This window comes from Theropithecus gelada, chromosome 2, assembly GCF_003255815.1.
Source record: "Theropithecus gelada isolate Dixy chromosome 2, Tgel_1.0, whole genome shotgun sequence".
Classification (NCBI taxonomy): domain Eukaryota; kingdom Metazoa; phylum Chordata; class Mammalia; order Primates; family Cercopithecidae; genus Theropithecus; species Theropithecus gelada.
The window spans coordinates 135,367,431-135,387,920 of NC_037669.1; the positions used below are offsets into that span (position 1 = coordinate 135,367,431).

General features: G+C 37.0%; 1 protein-coding gene across 3 annotated transcripts in view; it reads right to left on the reverse strand.

The window, feature by feature from the left end:
• Positions 1-1,219: 1,219 nt before the first annotated feature.
• Positions 1,220-20,490, reverse strand: part of TIPARP (TCDD inducible poly(ADP-ribose) polymerase) — a 32,335-nt gene continuing 13,064 nt past the window's right edge. For all 3 annotated transcript variants that reach the window (XM_025377197.1, XM_025377198.1, XM_025377199.1), the window contains exons 3-6: positions 13,697-13,865; positions 11,599-11,759; positions 3,968-4,246; positions 1,220-3,290 (exon numbers count right to left, since the gene is read on the reverse strand). In XM_025377197.1, the coding sequence (XP_025232982.1) occupies positions 2,843-3,290; positions 3,968-4,246; positions 11,599-11,759; positions 13,697-13,865 (1,057 nt within the window). In that variant the 3' untranslated portion in view covers positions 1,220-2,842. The remainder of the gene's footprint in view (positions 3,291-3,967; positions 4,247-11,598; positions 11,760-13,696; positions 13,866-20,490) is intronic.

The following is a 20,490-nucleotide window of genomic DNA, read 5'->3' on the forward strand; positions in this document are numbered from 1 at the left end:
CAAACTAAGGAAATCTAGAAACATTTGCAGTAATCTTATTTTCCTTAAATGAAGGAGGAAAAAACCTCTCATTTAAACTGACAGTATGGTATTGGGTTTCTATTTAGTCAATCTTGGCTCACTGCACCTCTGCATCCTGGGCTCAAGCCTCAGCCTCCTGAGTAGCTGGGACCACAGGCACACATCACTGCACCCGGCTAATTTCTCTATTTTTGTAGAGACAGGGTTTTGCCATGCTGCCCAGGCTGGTCTCAAACTCCTGCAATCCGCCTCAAGCAATCCGCCTGCCTCAGCCTCCAAAACATGTATACATACGTAACAAACCTGCACATTGTGTACACGTACCCTAGAACTTAAAGTATAATAAAAAAAAATTATGGGATTATAGGCATGAACCACTATGCCTGGCGATACAATTCCTTTTTATATTTCCTTCACACCCAGTGAAGGGGACAACCTGCTTATGTTTTTCTCTGCAGCTGTCTGCTGATACAGATTGAGTTTCCCTTACAGGAAACACTTGGGACTAGAAGTGTTTCGGATTTCAGGTTTTTAAGTATTTGTGTATTTCCCAGTTGAACATTCCTAATCTGAAAATCCAGAATCTGATATGTTTCAATGAGCATTGTCTTTCAGTATCATGTTGATGCTCAAAAAGTTTTCGAGGCCGGGTGCAGTGGCTCACACCTGTAATCCCAGCACTTTGGGAGGCCAAGGTGGGCAGATCACCTGAGGGTCAGGAGTTGGGCCAACATGATGAAACCCTGTCTCTACTAAACAAAAAACAAAAAACAAACAAAAAAAAAATTAGCCAGGCATAGAGGCGGCTGCCTTAATCACAGCTACTCATGAGGCTGAAGCAGGAGAATCTCTTGAGCCTGGGAGGTGGAGTTGCAGTGAGCCAAGATCGCACCACTGCACTCCAGCCTCGTGACAGAGCGAGACTCTGTCTCAAAACAAACAAACAAACAAAAACTTGTCCATTTTCTCCAAGTATTACCTGCAAAATAAAATATTGACTCTTCTCTTGTGAATGATAGTGGACTGCTAGATAATGTACTTTCTGCATATTCCCACTGCAGAAAAGTTTAAGCTGCAAGTTCTGGTTAGGTCTGTTCATTCAGTCACTCAATCATACATTTAACCAACCAATCAATGTTTACAGATCACCAACTATGTATTAATCCAGTGATCTTAAATGGAACCAAAACACAACACATTTTTAAAGAATTACCATAAGTTTTATTTTTGCTTAGTTTTATTAAAAAAATAAATATGTCATAAAGCTTTCTTTTTCCTTAGGGAGAAAAAAAGGAACAAGTCTCATAAAACCAAATAAGCAATGGTAAGGTGTCTTAACTTGAAAAAGATTAGGAGTCACTGGTTTACAAGTTATAATTGAATGAAAGAACTGTAACAGCCACAGTTGGCCATTTCATGCCAATGGCAGCAAACAACAGGATTAACTAGGGCAAAATAAATAACTGTGTGGAAGCCCTGATAAGTGCTTAATAAACAGACTGATTCACTGAGACATCAGTACAGATACATCTTGCTTAAACAATACAAGTTCCTGAAAAGTTCTGTGTAAATGATATAACCACAAACATACCAGGAGAGCTTGGTAACTGAAAGAATTCCATAGTGAATCCTTTTGTGAACAACTACTTTCACTTTTGTAAATCCAGGTATTTGCTTTTTATAAGGAGTATACCTAGTTGCTACCTCTCTGAACTGAGGAAACAGCATATTCACCAAACACTGTGCTCCAGCTGGGCCACCGGCACAATTTCCAAGTTTGTGTTTCTATTAAGTAAGTAGTGTAAGTAAGGTAGTCAGCCAGGGAACCCAGCTCTATCTGACAAAGCAGGTATAGGAGTGGAACTGCCATCTACCAATAATTCCAGCAAATACTTTTGCTAATATACCTTGTGCAAAACACAGTAATAACCTTAGCAATTCGGCTGTAGATGTACTTCCTTTTTCTAAAACTTTCAGTCACAAGCGAAGTCTAGAACCCCAAAAGAAAGTAATACTTCTAATCCTGAAGACTGCCTTTAACCGAATTAGCTGTCCAACTCCTTCAAATTGGAACGGATGATAGTGAAAGAGACTGAGTTTTCCAAAGTTGAAGTTTAACAACACAAAAATCACATATCACTAGTTAGTGAAAAATTTTGCTGGTGACAAACATTTTTCAAATGGTTTTTTGTTGTTTTAACTTCCTCTAAACAGAACTCTGAATTCTGGGGCAAACTCTGCAGAAGTTAAAGTCACTGATGTTCTCTGGTTGGCTGATACATTTTAGTACTACCGATAGAAATAAAAATTTCTTTCTACCCACCAGAATTTCATGAACTTATACCAAAGCAGTGATGCTTTGGACAGGGAATATGCATGGTAGTACTAGTTCCTGTAAGTTTTATCAAATGTAAATAAATAAATAGAATCCTCACATGGCTCACAGCCTCCATTCCATTTGGTCAAACTTCTATCAGGCCCAAGCCACATTTAAATTAGGCTGTTCAGTTTTTCAATTTAATGCTCCTAATAACATTGCTGTCTATATGTACAAGTGTGAATGAAAAGAGTGTGTAATCTGTAGTCTTTTCCACACTGAGTACACTAATAATTAGTATATAATTAAAGAGTAAGTGGTCATTTTAAAACTTGTATTTTTTTTTTTTTTTTAAAAAAAACATTTTCTAGCACTTTAAAAAATGGGTCTGAAAAGTGCCCTATTAATGTCCAATGCTGTTCCCCACCCAGTCCCACCCATTCAAAACCTGCTACAAATGCTGGATTGAGTTCATATCAAATAATTTAGCAGTATCAAGATTTTTCAAATGGAAACAGTGTTACTGACTTCTTCATATTGGATAACAAAATAAGGGTAACTCTGGTCATCATTAAAAATGACAAAAATCTGAGGCTCAAAGAAATTATCCACACAAGAGTCATAAAGGTCACTGGTGACACTGCCAGGATTGACTGGAGGGGGCCTTCTCATGCCATGACTGCCCATTGTGTATCTGCCCGTCAGCACTTTGGCCAGAAACATGAAATGGACTCCTTTGGAGGACTTCTTAGAAAAGTTATGAGAGTAGCTTGCCTTCTTTGCAAAATAACTGCCTTGTCCAAACATTGTAGCATGCTTTCCACAGACTCGAGGGTCAAAGTTGTGTTTGCAGATTCCATCTACCACATCCTGGGATGTTCCATGAAATAAATGTCTCTCATTTATTATCCTGTCACGGCCAAACATTTTCCTGTTCATATATTCCTTTTTCCTAATGGAAAGAACAGACAGGGAATTCAGAAGGATGAAATACAGGTCAATTTAACAGGCATGATGTAGTCATAAACTTCTCTTTATGGTTTTAATGAGTAGGAAATATTAAACTAGTTATCAAGGGCAAAATGCCATCAAAGATTCCATTAAAAGTGGAAACTTACCTTTCCACTGTAGAAAAGCCCTTTTCCTTCTTTCTCCACCAATCATTCACTTGCTTTCTCTTTCATCTTAAATCTATTAAGAGTTCTCATATGTTTTCCTTCCTCCGGATGCCCTCCTTGCCTAATTCCTCCAATCTGAGGGTCTCTTAGATTCTGAGATTCCTGAAATCTAAATGTATTCTTTCCCTTTGTACTACATTAGTTTGTTGACTTGAGAGGCACCACAGTAAAGTGATTAAGAGCAAGGCCTCTGGTGCCAGACTGCCTGGGTTCAAATTCCAGCACCGTATCATAATAGCTGCATGACCTGCAGCAAGTAAGCTTTCTGTGACTCAGTTTCTTCTTCTCTGTAAAATGTAAACTGTAATAATCCTACTTATGGCTGTTATGAGGATTATATGTTAATACACAGAAAATACGAACATAAATGCTGTGCAAATGTTTACTATTATGTTCCTCATTTGACATTAGCTACAATAAAGCTCTCTTGAACTTCATACATCTGACTCACCTTTTATATTTCTCCCAAAGAAACTGGTTTTGGACTCTCAATATCTGCAAAATTCTGTATTTAAACTCAGGCACAGTCTTATGAAAAAGATTGTAAATGATCCGATAACTTTTATCCTCTGCAGAAACAGGCACTTGGATGAAGTCCTGAGATGGATGCATATAAACCCAAGTTTCAGGGTAAAAGTTTGCTGAAGTGACCCCATCTGGGCAGATGATTTGTGATGAGGAAGTTGCTTCAAGAGGTGGAGGAGCTTGTGTGGGAACCCCACCAAGTGTCCTAAAATGGAGAGGAAGAAACATCAATGTAAAACATTAAGAAGTAAGTACGCCTCACATTATAGTGCTCTATATCAGTGTCTACTTAATATTATAATCTGTATAGCTTAAGTGCTTATTTAAAACATAAAAAATGCTATCTATTAAATAAAAAAAAAAAGTCTTACAGCAAACATTGCCTGTACATGAATAACCTATTATTAGCCTTCTCTGGGCCTCCTTCCTGTGGAGAAAATTCTGGAATGTATAGCTACAAGGCAAACAAGCAAGAGCCAATTCACAAATACCTTTACTTTTGAATCTTAGACTCCTCTTTATTACCTATAGCTAAAGAAACTTTGTTATATGTTTTCTTCCAAATGTGCTGATACTAAGCAGAAAAGATTTCATTACCAAAGGATGTGTGGGTGGGAGACAAAGTAAGGCATGAAGCAAGGAGGGAGCTTATAGGGAGAAAAAAAAAGCTACTTTAATTTCTGTATAAAAACAAACAAAAATTATGGAACAGGACCTGAATGCTGATAAATATTTGACATTTGCTTCATTTTCCAAGATCACATATAGAAACAAAACCACCAATACTATTCAACTTTTACAGCTTTGAGTGTGCTTAAGAGGGAGCTAATCACTATAAACTCTAGACACCAGAATGCATATCCGTGAGCCTTTAAATTCATGTCTTTATTTTGAACAATGATTTTAGATAAGCAGCAGCTTTGGTAAGTTACTTATTCCTGCCTAGTTAAATGCTTAAATTTAAATCATATTTCTTGGCCATTTTTGAAACGGAGAAAAAGAGAAGAAGTAGAGAGCGAGGAAATCCTGACCCTGAGACCTAGTTCAGGGCCAGGTGCTATAACACTCATTGGCACATACTGGTCACAAGGAAGTAATGTGTGCCAAAATGGATTAGGAAACTGAAATTTTCGTAAGAGCTTTGTGACACAGAGACTACAGCTTTGTGTGTCTCATCTCCAAAGAGCATAGCTGACCATCTCTCTCATCATAATCATAGCCAATTAATACTATGTGCCAGTCATTTTTACATACAATGTCACTAATTGTCACAATAACTCTGTAAGATGACTTGGTTATCCCCACTTTTCAAATGAAGAAACTGAGGTTTAGAGAGATTAAATAATTTGCCCAAGTATAGCTAGCAAAGAGCAAAGACAGAATTTGAATCTAGGCCAGGCCCATCTAGATAGTTTCTAATCTCATACTCTTTTCAGTTCCGCATGTTTCACAATTTATATTTTTTTCTTTCTTAAAAACAAGGCTAGAAAGTGATCAACAGGATACTAGGATTCCAACCTAGTTTTGCCTGACACCACCACCACCACATTATCATCATCAACACACAGTCTTTTAAGAGATGACTTTCAAGAAGCTAAAAGTTACGGAAGCATGACTGCCATCTCTAACCCTCACCTTCTACAAGTGACTGTGCCTTTAATTTAATGTGCCTCAAAGTCTCTTGGTGAGACAGAGAGTCCTGGATGGGTGGATCCAGGGCTTACTGAATCTCCGAGGTGCTTTGAAGTACAGGGACAGATTTAAAGTGCTGCTGATTTATCCAACCTTCACAACGAAAGGCACAACAGTTCTTGTCCTCTGCAGCATTTTCTCAGAGCCCACACAGATTCCTTTGGATCCTCAGTACTGATACATTTTTCTGGTACAATGGTACATTTTTCACTGGTACACTTTCCTGAAGAGAGGCCTCACTGCTTTAATCAGATTCTCAAATATCTGTAACTCCTTAAAAAACCATCACTATTCTGGAGGAATGGCGGGGAAGCAAAGAATATAAGCCCCTTATTTTTATTTAATAGCTCTTCCCTCTATCCAGCTTTGCAAACAAAAGGGTAAGTCCCCAGCCCACCAGGTTTTCTATTATTATCAGGGGTTGAAGTTACCAACACAGTCTTCTGGTTTGAAGGAGAAAGGTAAGATTCTCTGCAAACACTCTTCCCTAGAGGTTTCAGACTGTCAGCCTGTACAGCAAACCTAGCTGTGACAACAGAAGAGATTCTGCCCCTTTTCTTTCTGATATCACTACTATGGACCCGTTCCATAAAATGAAAGCTTCAAATACAGCTTTTTCTTTTTTTGGGGGGGGATGGAGGTCTGTTATTACTAACATATGCTTGAAGATGAGCGGAGATAAATAAATCCTATCCATTCTAACATATTAAACTGGACTATGTATATGCTTAACATCCATTTCAACCCATAAATGCTTACTTGTAACAAGCCAACATCCTAACTTGCCTAAAACATAAAAATGCATATACACATCTGTCTGATGGGCTTCAACACTCTAGTTGCCATGGGTTAAAAAATATATTTCAAGCAATTGCAAATGTGCCTTTATTTTCTGAGAATGATGAGTTTGTATTCACCTCATGGGTATTCCAAAGATATACTGCATGTTTCACAGACTGACACTAGCCTTCTCTAGAGAGGCAAAGTCAAAGGGAATTGAGCTTCTACACAAGGATCTCTGAAGAATGAGCTTTCAGAATCCAAAGTCACCTTTTATTATCTCCCTCCTTCCCCTTACCATTTTGAAAGATGTTTACTAAATCAATTTCAGCGATGAAATACAAATTAATTCATTTTATCCTTTTGAAGGGGGTATTAAAGAAACTGTGCCAGGCATTCTCATGACCATGAGGTGACTGCATGGGATAAATGTTCTTTCAACTGAAAGCACTGAACCCCCAAACCTCTAAGCTTTGTTTGCTTATGCAGTCTCAATTCAAGTATTCTAAGATTATTAAAGAATAAACTCCTGTTTATCAGCCCCATTAAAAAGCGAGAGAAACCTTTTAAAAACAGCTGAATTTGTAGAAAATTCATTAAGTCAACCTCCTACCCCACTCCTTCCACTCTTAGACACTGATTCCCTGAGAATTGTGGCCTCTTTAACACCTATGTTTTTTTGTTGGTTTTTTTTTTTTTTTTTTCCTTTTTTTTGACCCTTTGCATTTAAAAACACTTAAAAACAAAACATCATGCCTGTAATCCCAGCTACTTGGGAGGCTGAGGCAGGAGGACTGCTTGAGGACAGGAGTTCAAGACCAGCCTCAGCAACATAGTGAGATCTTGTCTCTACCAAAGAAAAAAAAGAAAAAATTAGCTGGGGATGGCAGCATCTACCTGTAAGTCCCAGCTACTTCGCAGGCTAAAGCAGCAGGATTCAAGGGTTCAAGGTTACAGTGAGCTATGATGATCATACCACTGCACTCTACCCTGGGCGACAGAGGAAATTCTGTCTCTAAAAAAGTTTTAAAGATTTAACAAAACAAAAACCACTTAAAAAAGAAACTTTCTCCCTGGCTAAGATCATAGCCTCTGGAATCTACTTCTAAAATATGCTTTTTGGAACCAATTCCCCTCATCTTTCTCCCTACTAGGTCCTTCAGCCCCACGTTCTAGGGTAGATAGGATCACTGCATTTACCCATCCCACCCTGGTAGACTGGCTATTTCTCTGCTCTTTTCTCATTAAAGTTTATCTACCTAATATTTCTTTGATTTGCTGATCTCTTACTTTATATCTGATTATCAGTTTTAGACAGAAAGATTAAAATAGAAAATTTTTAAAAGAAAAAAGAAAATAAAGAGTAACTATTTTTGTTCTCCTGTAAGCCTATATTATGAATATATTACTACCTAGTAGATATTGAGGGTTCTATTCCAGACCACTGCAATAAAGCAAATATTGCAATAGAGTAACACAATTTTTTAGTATCCCAGTGCATATAAAAGTTATGTTTACACTATATCACAGTCTATTCAGTACATAATAGCATTAGTTCTTTAAAAAAAGAATATTTATACCTTACTTTTAAAATACTTTATTTTAACAATCATCTGAGCCTTTGGTGAGTCGTAGTAATTTTACTGGTGGGAGGGTCTTGCCTTGATGATGGCCTGACTAATCAGGGTGGTGGTTGCTGAAGGTTGAGGTGGCAGTGGAAATTTATTAAAACAAGACAAGGAAATTTGCCACATCAATTGACCCTTCATTTCATGAAAGATTTCTCTATTGCATGCAGTACCATTTGAAAGCATTTTACCCACAGAACTTCTTTCAAAATTGTAGTAAATCCTCCCAAACTTTGTTGCTGCTTTATCAACTAAGTTGATGTAATATTCTAAACCCCTTAAAAAATCTTTACAGCATCTTCACCGGTAGATTCAATATCAAGAAACCACTTTCTTTGCTCATCCAAAAGAAGCAACTCCTCACGCATCCAAGTTTTATCACGACATAGTAGCAATTCAGTCACATCTTCAGGCTACACTTCTAATTCTACTTCTCTTGTTATTGCCACCACATGTGCAGTGACTTCCTCCACTGAAGTCTTGAACCCTTCAAAATCATCCAGGTGAGCTGAAATAAACTTCTTCCAAATTTCTGTTAATGTTGGTATGTTGACCCCCTCCCATGAATCACAATGTTCTTAATGGCATCTAAAATGGTAAATCCTTCCCAAAAGTTTTCCAATTTACTTTGCCCAGATCCATTAAAGGAATCACTACGTATGGCAGCTATAGCCTTACAAAATATACTGTTAAAATAGGAGGTCTTGAAAGTCAGAATGACTCCTTGATAAGTGGGCTGCAGAATGGATGTTGTATAGCAGGCATGAAAACACTAATCTCCCGTACATCTCCATTAGAGCTCTTGGGTAACCAGGTACATTGTCAATGAGCAGTAATAGTTGGAAAGAAATCTTTTTTTCTTGAGCAGGTCTCAATAGTGGGCTTAAAATATTCAGTAAACCATGCTATAAACAGATGTGCTGTCATCCAGGCTTTGTTTTTCCATTTATAGAACACAGGCAGAGTAGATTTAGCATAATTCTTAAGGGCCTTAGGCTTCAACTTAAAGTCACCAGCTGCATTAGCCCTTGACAAGAGAGTCAGGCCTGTCCTTTAAAGCCAAGCATCGACATCTCTCTAACTATGATGTCCTAGATGGCATCTTCTTCTAATATAAGTTTGTTTTGTCTACATTGAAAATCTCTTGTTTAGGTTAGCCACTGTCATCAATGATATCAGCTAGATTTCTGGATAACGTGCTACAGCTTCTACATCAACACTCCCTGCTTCACCTTGTACTTTTATGTTGCAGAGATGGGCTCTTAACCCTCATGAACCAACCTCTGCTAGGTTTAATCTTTTCTTCTGCAGCTTCCTCACCTCTCTCGGCCTTGAAAGAACTGAAAAAAGTTATGGCCTTACTCTGGATTAGGCTTTGACTTAAGGGAATGTTGTGGCTGGTTTGATCTTTTATCCAGACCACTAAAACTTTCTCTATATTAGCAAGAAGGCTGTTTTACTTTCTTATAATTTGTGTGCTTACTAGAGTAGCACTTTTAATTTCCTTCAAGAACTTTTCCTTTGTATTTACAACTTGGCTAATGTTAAGGCATAAGAAGCCTAGCTTTTGGTTTATCTCAGCTTTCGACATGCCTTCCACACTAAGCTTAATCATTTCTGGCTTTTGACTTAAAGTTAGAGATGTATAACTCTTCCTATCACTTGAACACTTTGCTGTTTTATGTGGGTGCTGTTCTAGGCACCCCAAAACAACTGTAACGTAAAGATCACTGGTCAGATCAACATAACAGATACAATAGTAATGAAAAGTTGAAATATCCCAAGAATATCCAAAATGTGATTCAGAGGCACAAAATGAGCACATGCTGTTGAAAATATAGCACTAACATACTTGCTTGACCTAGGGCTGCCACAGACCTTCGATTTGTAAAAAACGCAATGATCTGTGAAGTACAATACAGCGAAGCACCGTAAAACAAGATATGCCTGTATAATGAAGGTATATTTGTGGCATTAATTGTATTGCTGCTTATCTTTATAGTTCATACTTTTACAAAACAAGCTTAAGTTTCAAAAAAAAATAAATAAAAAAGGAGGGCATATTCCATAATTACTTATCTTGAGATCAAAACAGATGCATTTTCACCATTCACTAAAACTTTCCAACAATGCAGAACTTGCATTCTTAACCTCACACAGAAGTTTATCTTCCTTGATTGGCTCAGCATGCCAAGCTGCTGGTCTCACTAATGAGTTCTACTATCTCACCAGGAGGACAATCTATTCTTAACTATTGGACACTGACACTATCTCCAGCTGTGCTAGTAAAATCACAGAAATGGCATTTTTACTAGTTCTAATTTTTTAAGAAACCCTACAAGGTAAAATTTTTCCAACTGGCACTTAGAAGAAAGAACACACTTAACCCAATTCAATATATATTTCTAAAATAAGTCTTACTACAGATTTCTTTTGGATACTGATCATTTCAGGAATTTTTATTTGTATTTTGTTTTTACTGTTCCCCTTGCAATCAATCACAGGATTAGAATCACTAAGATTCTGTCATAACAACTTAGGGAAAACAGTTTGAGCTAGAATAAAAACAGTAGGAATATAAAAATGGTATCTTTACCTCAAAGATCAGCACAAAAAAACAACCATTATGCTAGACCTCTAAAGTTCATAAAACCAAGTAAACTTATATCATTTTCAAAATCCGTCTCTAAAAATAGTATATCTGACTAGGGTAGATAATGATTTCCCTAGAGATACTAATTTTCAAAGGTGGGCATGCAAATGGTAATGTGCCTCACCTTTTGGTATCTATAAAGATGTGCCACTGGGTTGTCTGAAGACGAAAGGAAGAAACGACGCTTGGAAAAATGGAAGAAAAGCTCACCTACAATTCAGAAGGGTGAGTTCAGTCCTAACCTCATATTAAGAAAGCTGTATTCTCAGTATGACAAGTAATTTTAGTGAGTATCACAAGAAGAGGTGGCTTACCTAGCAAATGAGAGTGTACCTTATTTGAAAAGATGAATTTTTCCCATTCAAATTCACTCAAGTAAAAGGAAATCAAGAAATCACCTTGTAGGACTCTCCTCACTTAACCTGGAAGTTTGGCTAAGTTGTCCTGTAACACAGAAGGGTCTCATCTTGAAAGTAGTTTCATGGAAGGAAAAAATCTTCCATGAAGGAGGTGAATGCAAGTTCTGTGCCTCATTCCAGACACAACGATATTTAAGTTGTGGAAAAACGTTAACTCTAAAAAATCCAGTAAGATACTCATTCTTTTAGTGTAACTGGGTTTATTGTAGCTTATTTGCACTCCATTTATTGAGGAATTAAAATCCAAAGAATAATCTGAAATTTCACATTCTAGGGGTGCTAACCAAGGTAGACTCTTAATTTAAGGTATTTTTTCTCTCTAGTATTCAGGAGTGCATTTACATAAAATGAAAGTAAAGATTGAGACTTTATACTCAACACTTACTGTAAATATGGAAGCAGTATAAAACAGGAGCGGAAGAGGGGTCTCCTTTTTATTTCTCTCCTGAAGAATGAATTGTGGAGGATGTAGTGGTTATTCCACATCATAAATCGAACCTCTTTCAGACCCCGAGAGTTGGCTTCTTCAATCAATCGAATGACAGACTATGGAGGAGAAAACAGAAGATAACAAAAAAAAAAGAGGAAAGTTAATAATCATGGTTAAAAATGAAAATTTAACCAAAGGCAAAAGTTAACCTCACAGGAATTTCAATAAAGTACAGTGAGTCTAATTAACTTCCTTTATATGCTAAGATTTTTTTTTTTCCTTCCAAGTATGTAGGGCCCAGGGAACTATTTTATTTTATTTTGAGCCTTAATAATATTATAGAGAGTTTTCGTTCATATTTCTTAAGGGAGTTTTCAAAACAGGAACTAAAGATAGTGATGTTGGCCAGTCCCAGTGGCTCACGCCTGTGAGAGGCCTGTGAGCCACTCCCAACACTTTGGGAGGCAGAGGAAGGAGGACTGTTTGAGGTCAGGAGTTCAACACCAGACTGGGCAACATGGCAAGATCCTGTCTCCACAAAAAATAAAAAAATAAAAATTAGTTGAGTATGGTGGCATGCACCTGTAGTCCCAGCTATTTGGGAGGCTGAGGCAGGAGCACTGTTTGAGCTCAGGAGTTCAAGATTATAGTGAGCTATGATTGTGCCACTGTACTCCAACTGGGCAACAGAGCAAGAGCCTATCTCAAAATAAATAAATAAATAAATAAATACATAAAATTTGAAAAGGTGGTGGTATATAAAGTTCAAGTTCTAAACCCAAAAAACTTCTCAGAGGAAAAACACAGGAACAGTCTGAGTATTCTGAGAGTACATTTTAAACAGCCTTGTATTCTATTTGGAAGGTAGATAACTAGTGATTACCAAGTATTCTGAGAGTACTGTTTTTTTTTTTTGAGATGGAGTCTCGCTCTGTTGCCCAGGCTAGAGTGCAGTGGCGCAATCTCGGCTCACTGCAATCCCTGCCTCCCAGGTTCATGCCATTCTCCTGCCTCAGCCTCCCAAGTAGCTGGGACTACAGCCACCAGCCACCACGCCCAGCTAGTTTTTTGTATTTTTAGTGGAGATGGGGTTTCACCATGTTAGCCAGGATGGTCTCGATTTCCTGACCTCGTGATCCACCCGCCTCGGCCTCCCAAAGTGTTGGGATTACAGGTGTGAGCCACCACACCCGGCCGTATTCTGAGAGTACATTTTAAACAGCCTTGTATTCTCTTTGGAAGGCAGATACTAGTGATTACTTAAGCTTACTTAATTTAATATTGTGTTTTACAATAATTAACATACTAGGTTTTCTTCTTTTGCTATTGTCTTTAAAAATAAAAGTAAGGTAGGTAAGTTGTTCCCCCCTTTTGTAATGCTGGAAATGAACTTAAATTGAAAAAGTCAGATCTTTGGAATGTGAAATGAATCTCTAAAGTCCATCTGAGGATGTTTAAACGACTCACAATTGTCATTCAGAAGCAAAGTAAACCATCATCATTTTAAAACCTTGCTTTGAGACTGAAGGGCTGTTATCACTGTCTCAGACTAAGGATGCAAGTGCACATAGGAGAAAATTGTAAATAACTGATTTATCTGACCACAGCTCAATAAACATTTCCAAGTACTTCTTCCAGAGACATGAGCTATTGTTTCCATTGGGCTTCTAAAATGCTAAGTGTAACACTTGATCCAATCTCCATAAGCCCAGGAGCCAGATATAATCAAAAGTTATACCAATTCTCATCTCGTGAAAATTACTCCATAGGTGGCAACAGGTCAAAGTATTTCATCTCTATAATGTAAGATTCTGTGGAAAGCATTTTATTTATCTGATAATAGTGGTATGTTATCTTTGGATTTCAAATTAATGGAAAGAAATACATTTTAAGAAAAAGAGAAAAGTTTTCTTGTATCATTGACACTCATAAGCTATTTGATTATATGCATAGTTCTGCCTAGTCATTGTTGTAAAGAAAGAATAAAAGAATAGAGGAAGAAAAAATAAATAAATTTGAAAAATGTACTTGTTAACAAAGAACCTGTAAATACCTCAGGATACTCTCTCCATCCAAAGTGGTCCCTACAGAAGAATTTCCAGACTGTGTGGTAAATAGAGTTGACATTGCTAGAGGGTGGTGTGGACAGCCTTCGTAGTTGGTCAAATTCAGTTGTTTCATACACATTCATGGCATTCAAATCTGCCCAAAATTCTTGTCCTCTAAAAAACAAACAAACAAACAAAAAAACACCAAAAACCTGTTAATACATTTGTAAAACAAAAATATCCAAAAATCTCATTGGACATTAAAAATATATAGCATAGCCTGTTGGTAGAATTTTCTAAACTTGCTTTACTTGGAGTAAAAGCATATTTATTGCTGGTTGTTTCCACAGCATCCATTTCCTACATGCCCTTTCTAATCAAGACCAAAATTTCTAGGCCATGGAATTACAGTAAGATTGATTTAACCCCACAGAACCACTGGCCTAACCCAATCAAAATAAGTCCACCCTCCACTCTACGGTGGGCTGGCCTCAGCCAATCAGGGAGTCAGTTTTACTATGAAGCTATGTAGAAACTAAACATAGACAAAAGAAAATTTCTCTTGAAGCTTGACCTTTTTTTCAGAGGCCATCCGTTTACTTGCCAATATAGGAATACACAGTATTGCCTGATCAAAGACAATAAAAGAAGGGAAAAATAAAATGAATCCAGATAAAGCCAGTACTAATCCACCCAACATCAATATTATCTTTTATCCGGTGGGCTGAAAAATGTTGGTAAAACATGAAGAAAAAAAATAGTTTGGATTATTATGAGGTTTAGCTTTGAGAATATTTTGGTCATCTTATTATCTGGTCTACTGCTGCTGAATCATTACTTTACAAATGTCTCCATACTGCTGGAGGGGAAGTCCCACTATATGAATCAGACTCATTTAATAATTTATAAAAGGTAGACCAATAAAAACATTTGTGTTTCCTCTTTTATGGAACTTCATTACAGTTGGAAATATTTGAACCATTATTTCAAATAACTGGCATAATGGTCATTGTATTCTTCTTTCTTTTCTCTTGTGTATGTTTGAAAGTTACTATAATATAAAAAATTAAATATATGGTAACAGCATAGATATTGTAGCATAGTCTACCACAGATTTCTAAATGGATGTCTACAACACAAGAAATACTCTAGATCTAGTGGCATTCAGAAAGTACATGTGAAGTCTAGTTGCTGAGACAGATTTTCCCAATAATTAACTTATTTCCTTGCTGTAAATTAGGATTTTGAAAAGGATATTAAAGTTGATCTACAGTTGTGCCATTGCACTCCAGCCTGGGCAAAAAGAGTGAAACTCTGTCTAAAAAAAAAATTGATCTATGGGTTTTGTTAGCTAGCACATTTTCCAAAATCTGCTCTTGGAATACTTGTTTCAAAAACTATTAACAGGTATTCTGTGCACAAAAGATTCTGCAGTCAAATATTTGAAAAACTGATTATGCAAATACTTGCCGTTCTCCATCCCAATGTTCACAATTTCTGAATCAGGTTCTACACTGAAAAAAACACTCAATCATACAACCGATGATGCCAAAAAGTATGGAACTTATAAAAAGCAGTATACTCCTTTAAAATTCCTAAAGATCTTGCCAATAAACCCCAAACTTCTTGCTTAGTAAGAGTACTAACTAGTTGGATGTGGTCTCAAAAACAACATATAGTTTTAATTAAGCATGAAATAAGACAATATAACATAGTTTAAAATAATATTTGGCCACTGTTTTAAAATGATTTATGGTAAATAGGAATATTTAATTCAAACAGAAAAATGTTTCTGGGAAATCCTAAAAAGTGAAACAGACAGACAAAACAAAACAAAAAAACAAAAAAGTCCTGAAAACTGGAACTCCTATGCCTAAATTAAACGTCTTATCAAGTTGCCTTAAGCAATTTTCATTAACTTCAGGAGAATCTGATGTTATGATTGGGAAGTGAGATAAAAAACTTTCTCCCTGTTAAGACTGTTTCAAGTTTCTAAACATATTTTTCCTGCTTTAAGCTTATCGCCCAGCAACTGTTCCCAATTATGAGTCACAAATCCTCACTATTTCCTTTAAGGAGTTCTTAGAACAGCAGTCATTATGTTAACATGCATTATAATATAAACAGCCAATGCTTTTTGCTGTTTAGTGTCAGATTTTATTCTGGACATCACTCTAGCAATTTCTGTTTAAGCCTGTATTACTGAGACTTCATAGATAATGATTTGCATGAGAAAGACATCTACAACTGCAGCTTTTGCTACATTCTCGTGCATGTCAGTCCTTTGGGCATTATGAAGTTTCTACGACAAATCCTAATTTACTATAATCAACTGTTCTTTGGATTGATATATCAAAGTACTGTTATAGCTCTATTTGATTTTCAATATGCTTTTTCTAAACTTGACAGAGACAAAATCACAAATTTGAAAAACATTAAATTATCTTTTTGTGAGATTAATTTTACCACCTGCTCTCCCTTAAACAGTGAATGCTTTAAAAATCTAAAGCCAACAGGTTTTTTTCTCCATAATCTGCATCAGCATAAATATGTGCAATATGGATGCCAAATGTTCAACAGCCACCACATTCTTCTTTACCAAACTATTGTTTCCTATTATCAGAAAGCAGTTACGAGTCATCTATATGTGATAATCGCGATGGTGGGCTCTACTGGGCAATACACAAAGAATTAAACAGATGTAGTCCCTGTCTTCTAGGAATGTTAAGAGAGGAATAACTAACAAAATGTAGCCAAAGAAGCAGTACATCTGCCTGTCTAAATTCATCAGTGGCAAGTACATTCAGGAAATAAGAGACAAAGAATAAACATGCAGCAATATGGAAGAGGAGGTGGTTATTGGCATCCAGTAATGGATACAGGTCAGGAAAATTAAGAGGTTTTACTTTATCAATCCAAGATAGCTTTCTGCCAGAAAAAGAATCTTAGGAGCAGTTTAAATAACAGGAAATATCACTAGTAAGTCAAGAGCTGTGTGTAAGAACAAGGAAAAAGAGGTCTCCAAGCACTTTGCTTCTTGAAAGACAAGTGGAGACAGGATTGGTATAAGTAGCTGGAAAAGGAGACCTTCTAAACAGGGGCATCTGAGAGATGAGGAAATGGGAATCTGTAAATTCCTACAGGGGGATAAAACAAGCGATGTGAGAGACTTCAGGCAACGAACTGAGGATGCTTAAGTCCAGGGTGTCAGAGCCTTAAGATATAAGGTTAGGAATTTAAAGTATTGAGCAGATAAGTTAGAATCAAAGCAGTAATTACAGGATGTTGGAAACTGAGCAAGAGAGCCAGTGCTAGAGATTGAGGGTGTCTTTGTAAAAGCAAGGTGCAATAATCCTTGTGGATGAAAACTCCATCTGGCCTAAAGGCATCTCTGAGGGATGGCCAAAAAAGAGTATGAGTGATAGCCACTCTACAGGAGGATTTATATCTTGCTATTTGTATCACATGGCTAAATCCATCAGTATTCTTTTATCTAAGATACAGCCCTATCATGAACTAGAAAAAAACAAAACCTTGTGAACAGACTGCTGATTTTTGCTATTAAGAATGAAATTGAACCGCTGAAATATTAACAATTCTGTTTTTGCATGTCTCACCAACACACCACCACACATCCCACTATAAGAATCCATATACAACACTAATTTAAAATGCTGAAAAGGACGCCCATTCTCATAATTTAGATGCTTTGTAACAATGGTTCTCCTCTTATTCAACAAATATCTACACATACCAATTAAGCCAACATTTTCCGACATACATTACCAATGCACAGAGCACCAACACCCACACTAAGTCAGAAAGTATGCCACACACATTTCTTTAACAAGTATACTAATATCTTAGTATTTAAGATCCTGAAGAGAAAGTAAAAAGGACCTATGACATGAATAATAAACAGAGTTGGAATGCAAACCAAAACTAAAAAAGAAAAAGATGCTAAATGAAATAGAAAATAGTAAGAACACAACTTCTTTCTCAGATAAATAGCTCTTGGGTTTATGCATTTGGGAGCTCAGTAAAGAGTGTAACCATTTTAGGCAGTTTCTCTATTTATAAAGTGTTTATAACCAAGAAGAAAATGAGACCAAAAAAAAGCAAAGTAACTTAAAGTAGACACATTAATTTGGTACTGGGCTCTGCTTTGGCCATAAAAAAATGAAAAAGGCAAAATGACACAGAGCACCAATCGAGTGGGGAAAGGAAACCCTGTGGCATAGTGGGAAATGTGGCAAAAAGGTGGTCAGAAGCAGATGGCCTACCTCTGCTGGGAAAGGTGTCAAGACAGGTGGTCAAAGGAGTTATCCCAGAGTGGATAAAATGTGAGCAAGGTCCAGCTACCAGGCAAACAATGGGAGGCAGGACACCACATGCAGAGTGACTCCATGTGTAGAAGCTAACCAAACAAGGCACACAAGAATAGTGTGCAAGAGGCACACCCAGTTCATGTGGGAGGTTAGAGTATATGTATCTGTGAGAAATAAGGGATAAAACTGGACTGGATAAGTTGGCTTGGGCCAGATAATGAAGAGTTTTGTTTACTGTGTTAAGTTGTTAGGTCTTGATTCTATGGGCAGTAGGAAACACCAGTGAATTTTCAACAAAGTCTAGACTTGCCTTTATAAAGGTCACTCCAATTGTAGTGGTATAGAAGAATGATTTACTTATTTATTTTTGGCAGTTGATAGAGAAAACCATTCATCTGCTAAATATTAGGATATTTATCAATATTATTCTATGAACAATCATCTCTAGTTATTAGAACTGCACATGAGACATACGATGAAAGAGGACTAAGGAGGCAATGTAGGAATGATTTGAAGTATTTAAGAGTTAGAATTTAACTGCATGAAGGATAATTACATGTGGGGCAGAAGAGAGTGAAATGAGAGTAGGATGTGTCCCATGTTTCTGGTCTGGGTGGTTGGATAATGGTGCTATTAATGAGACAAATTACAAGACATACAGCAGGTTTAAGTGGCAAGGTGATAGAAATAAAACATAGAACTCAGACTTTGGCATAGGTTGATTAAATACAAAGTTTTCTGAACCCTACTCTGCACAGTTTTAACCAGATCGGTAAGACTTCAGAACTGTGGCTTCCTGCCTGTAAGAGTTAACTGGTTTCTACAAGGATAAGCCTGTGACCTCAAACTAATTAACACATACCTTAATCAGCTAGACTCACCATATACAACTAGTAGTGCCCTTTTATTATTATGATGTAAAGTGAAAATACCTCCCAAAACAGAGTGTCATAATGATAGAAGGATAAAGATTAAATGCAATGTGGAGAGTACTGAGGTTCTGCTACTGGCTTGAGACAGGCATGACAGATGGGATATGTTTGCCGCTGCTAAAGAATTTCACAGGCGAACAAAACATAGCTGGTTTTTGATACCTGGCTTTGATATTTCCAGGACTCATTTAGCAATGCAGCAATATCTGGAAGCTTATATCCCTTCAAGTATTTTACAAGGTAATGAGAATCAAAGCCATGGCATACACAATACCAACACATTTCGTGAAAACAGTGTCATTATTAAAGTTCAGAAAACTATGTATTTGTAATTTGCTTCTTTAGAAGCAAAACTGTCATTTATTCTGTCGCTAATTAAGATTTTTGCTAACACTGCCTCAAATAAGTAGCAGAGGACTGTTGTGGGGGGCGGCAACAAAACTTATTCATAAATGCTTACATCCAAAGCAACATCTTTTAATACTCACCAGAGGTTAAATTTTTCTTTCACTTTTTTTTTGGAGATAGGGTCTCCTTCTGTCACCTAGGCCGGAGTGCAATAGTGTCATCTAGGCTCACTGCCACCTTGAACTCCCTTGCTTAAACTACTCTCCCACCTCAGCATCCCCAGTAGCTGTGACTATAGGCACGCTCCACCACACTCGGCTAATTTTTGTATTTTTCTGTAGAGACCGGGTTTTGCCGTGTTGCCCGGGCTGGTCTCAAGCAATCCTTCTGCCTCAGCCTTCCAAAATGTTAAGATTACAGGTGTAAGCCACTGCACCCAGCCTCAGAATTTAAAATTCTATACTTAATTACCACACTATGACACTATAAAACTATTAACATAAAACTCAGATCATGGATTTATCTAAATACCTCAAAAGATTTTTGGGTAGGTAAAAGTGTTCCCCACCTTAAGATACAATGTATTTCTCGGGATCAGTTCTTGAAGAAGGGATCATGAGGCAAAATTCTATGTTGCTGCTCCCTTGGTACCTCCTGAGACATCTTGGAAATTCCTGCTTCCAAGAAGGCAGCAAGTTAGTGGGAAGGATGCTGTCTAAAATCACATTTATCTGTGTGCCAAACCTCATGTCTGATTCGTAAATTGTTAGACATCTGTAGTCTTAAAAGTCATTCTAGAAGTGAACCCAGTGAAATGAAAAAGAAAGGATAAGATATAGAAGAGAGGCAGGTAAGTTTCCTAAATGAAAAAAGATAATCTGTTTTTAAACTTTTTAATTATACATTCTCCAAAAGCATGCGGAGAACTAAACAAACATAACACAGCTTATTCTCAAAACAGACTGATACTAAGACATGGCTATTTGCATACATCTAGATGTTTGCTAAACCCCTAATAAATAATACCACACAATGAAGTCCACCGGCCCCAACGCAACCACTAAAAGCAAATTACAATATCTACTTAAGGAAAAGAACCTACTAAAATATTGTTATGCTGGCTTTTTTTGTTGTTTGTTTTCTATTACAAAACTACAGATCAAAGCAAAGAACACAAAAAGACTTTCCAAT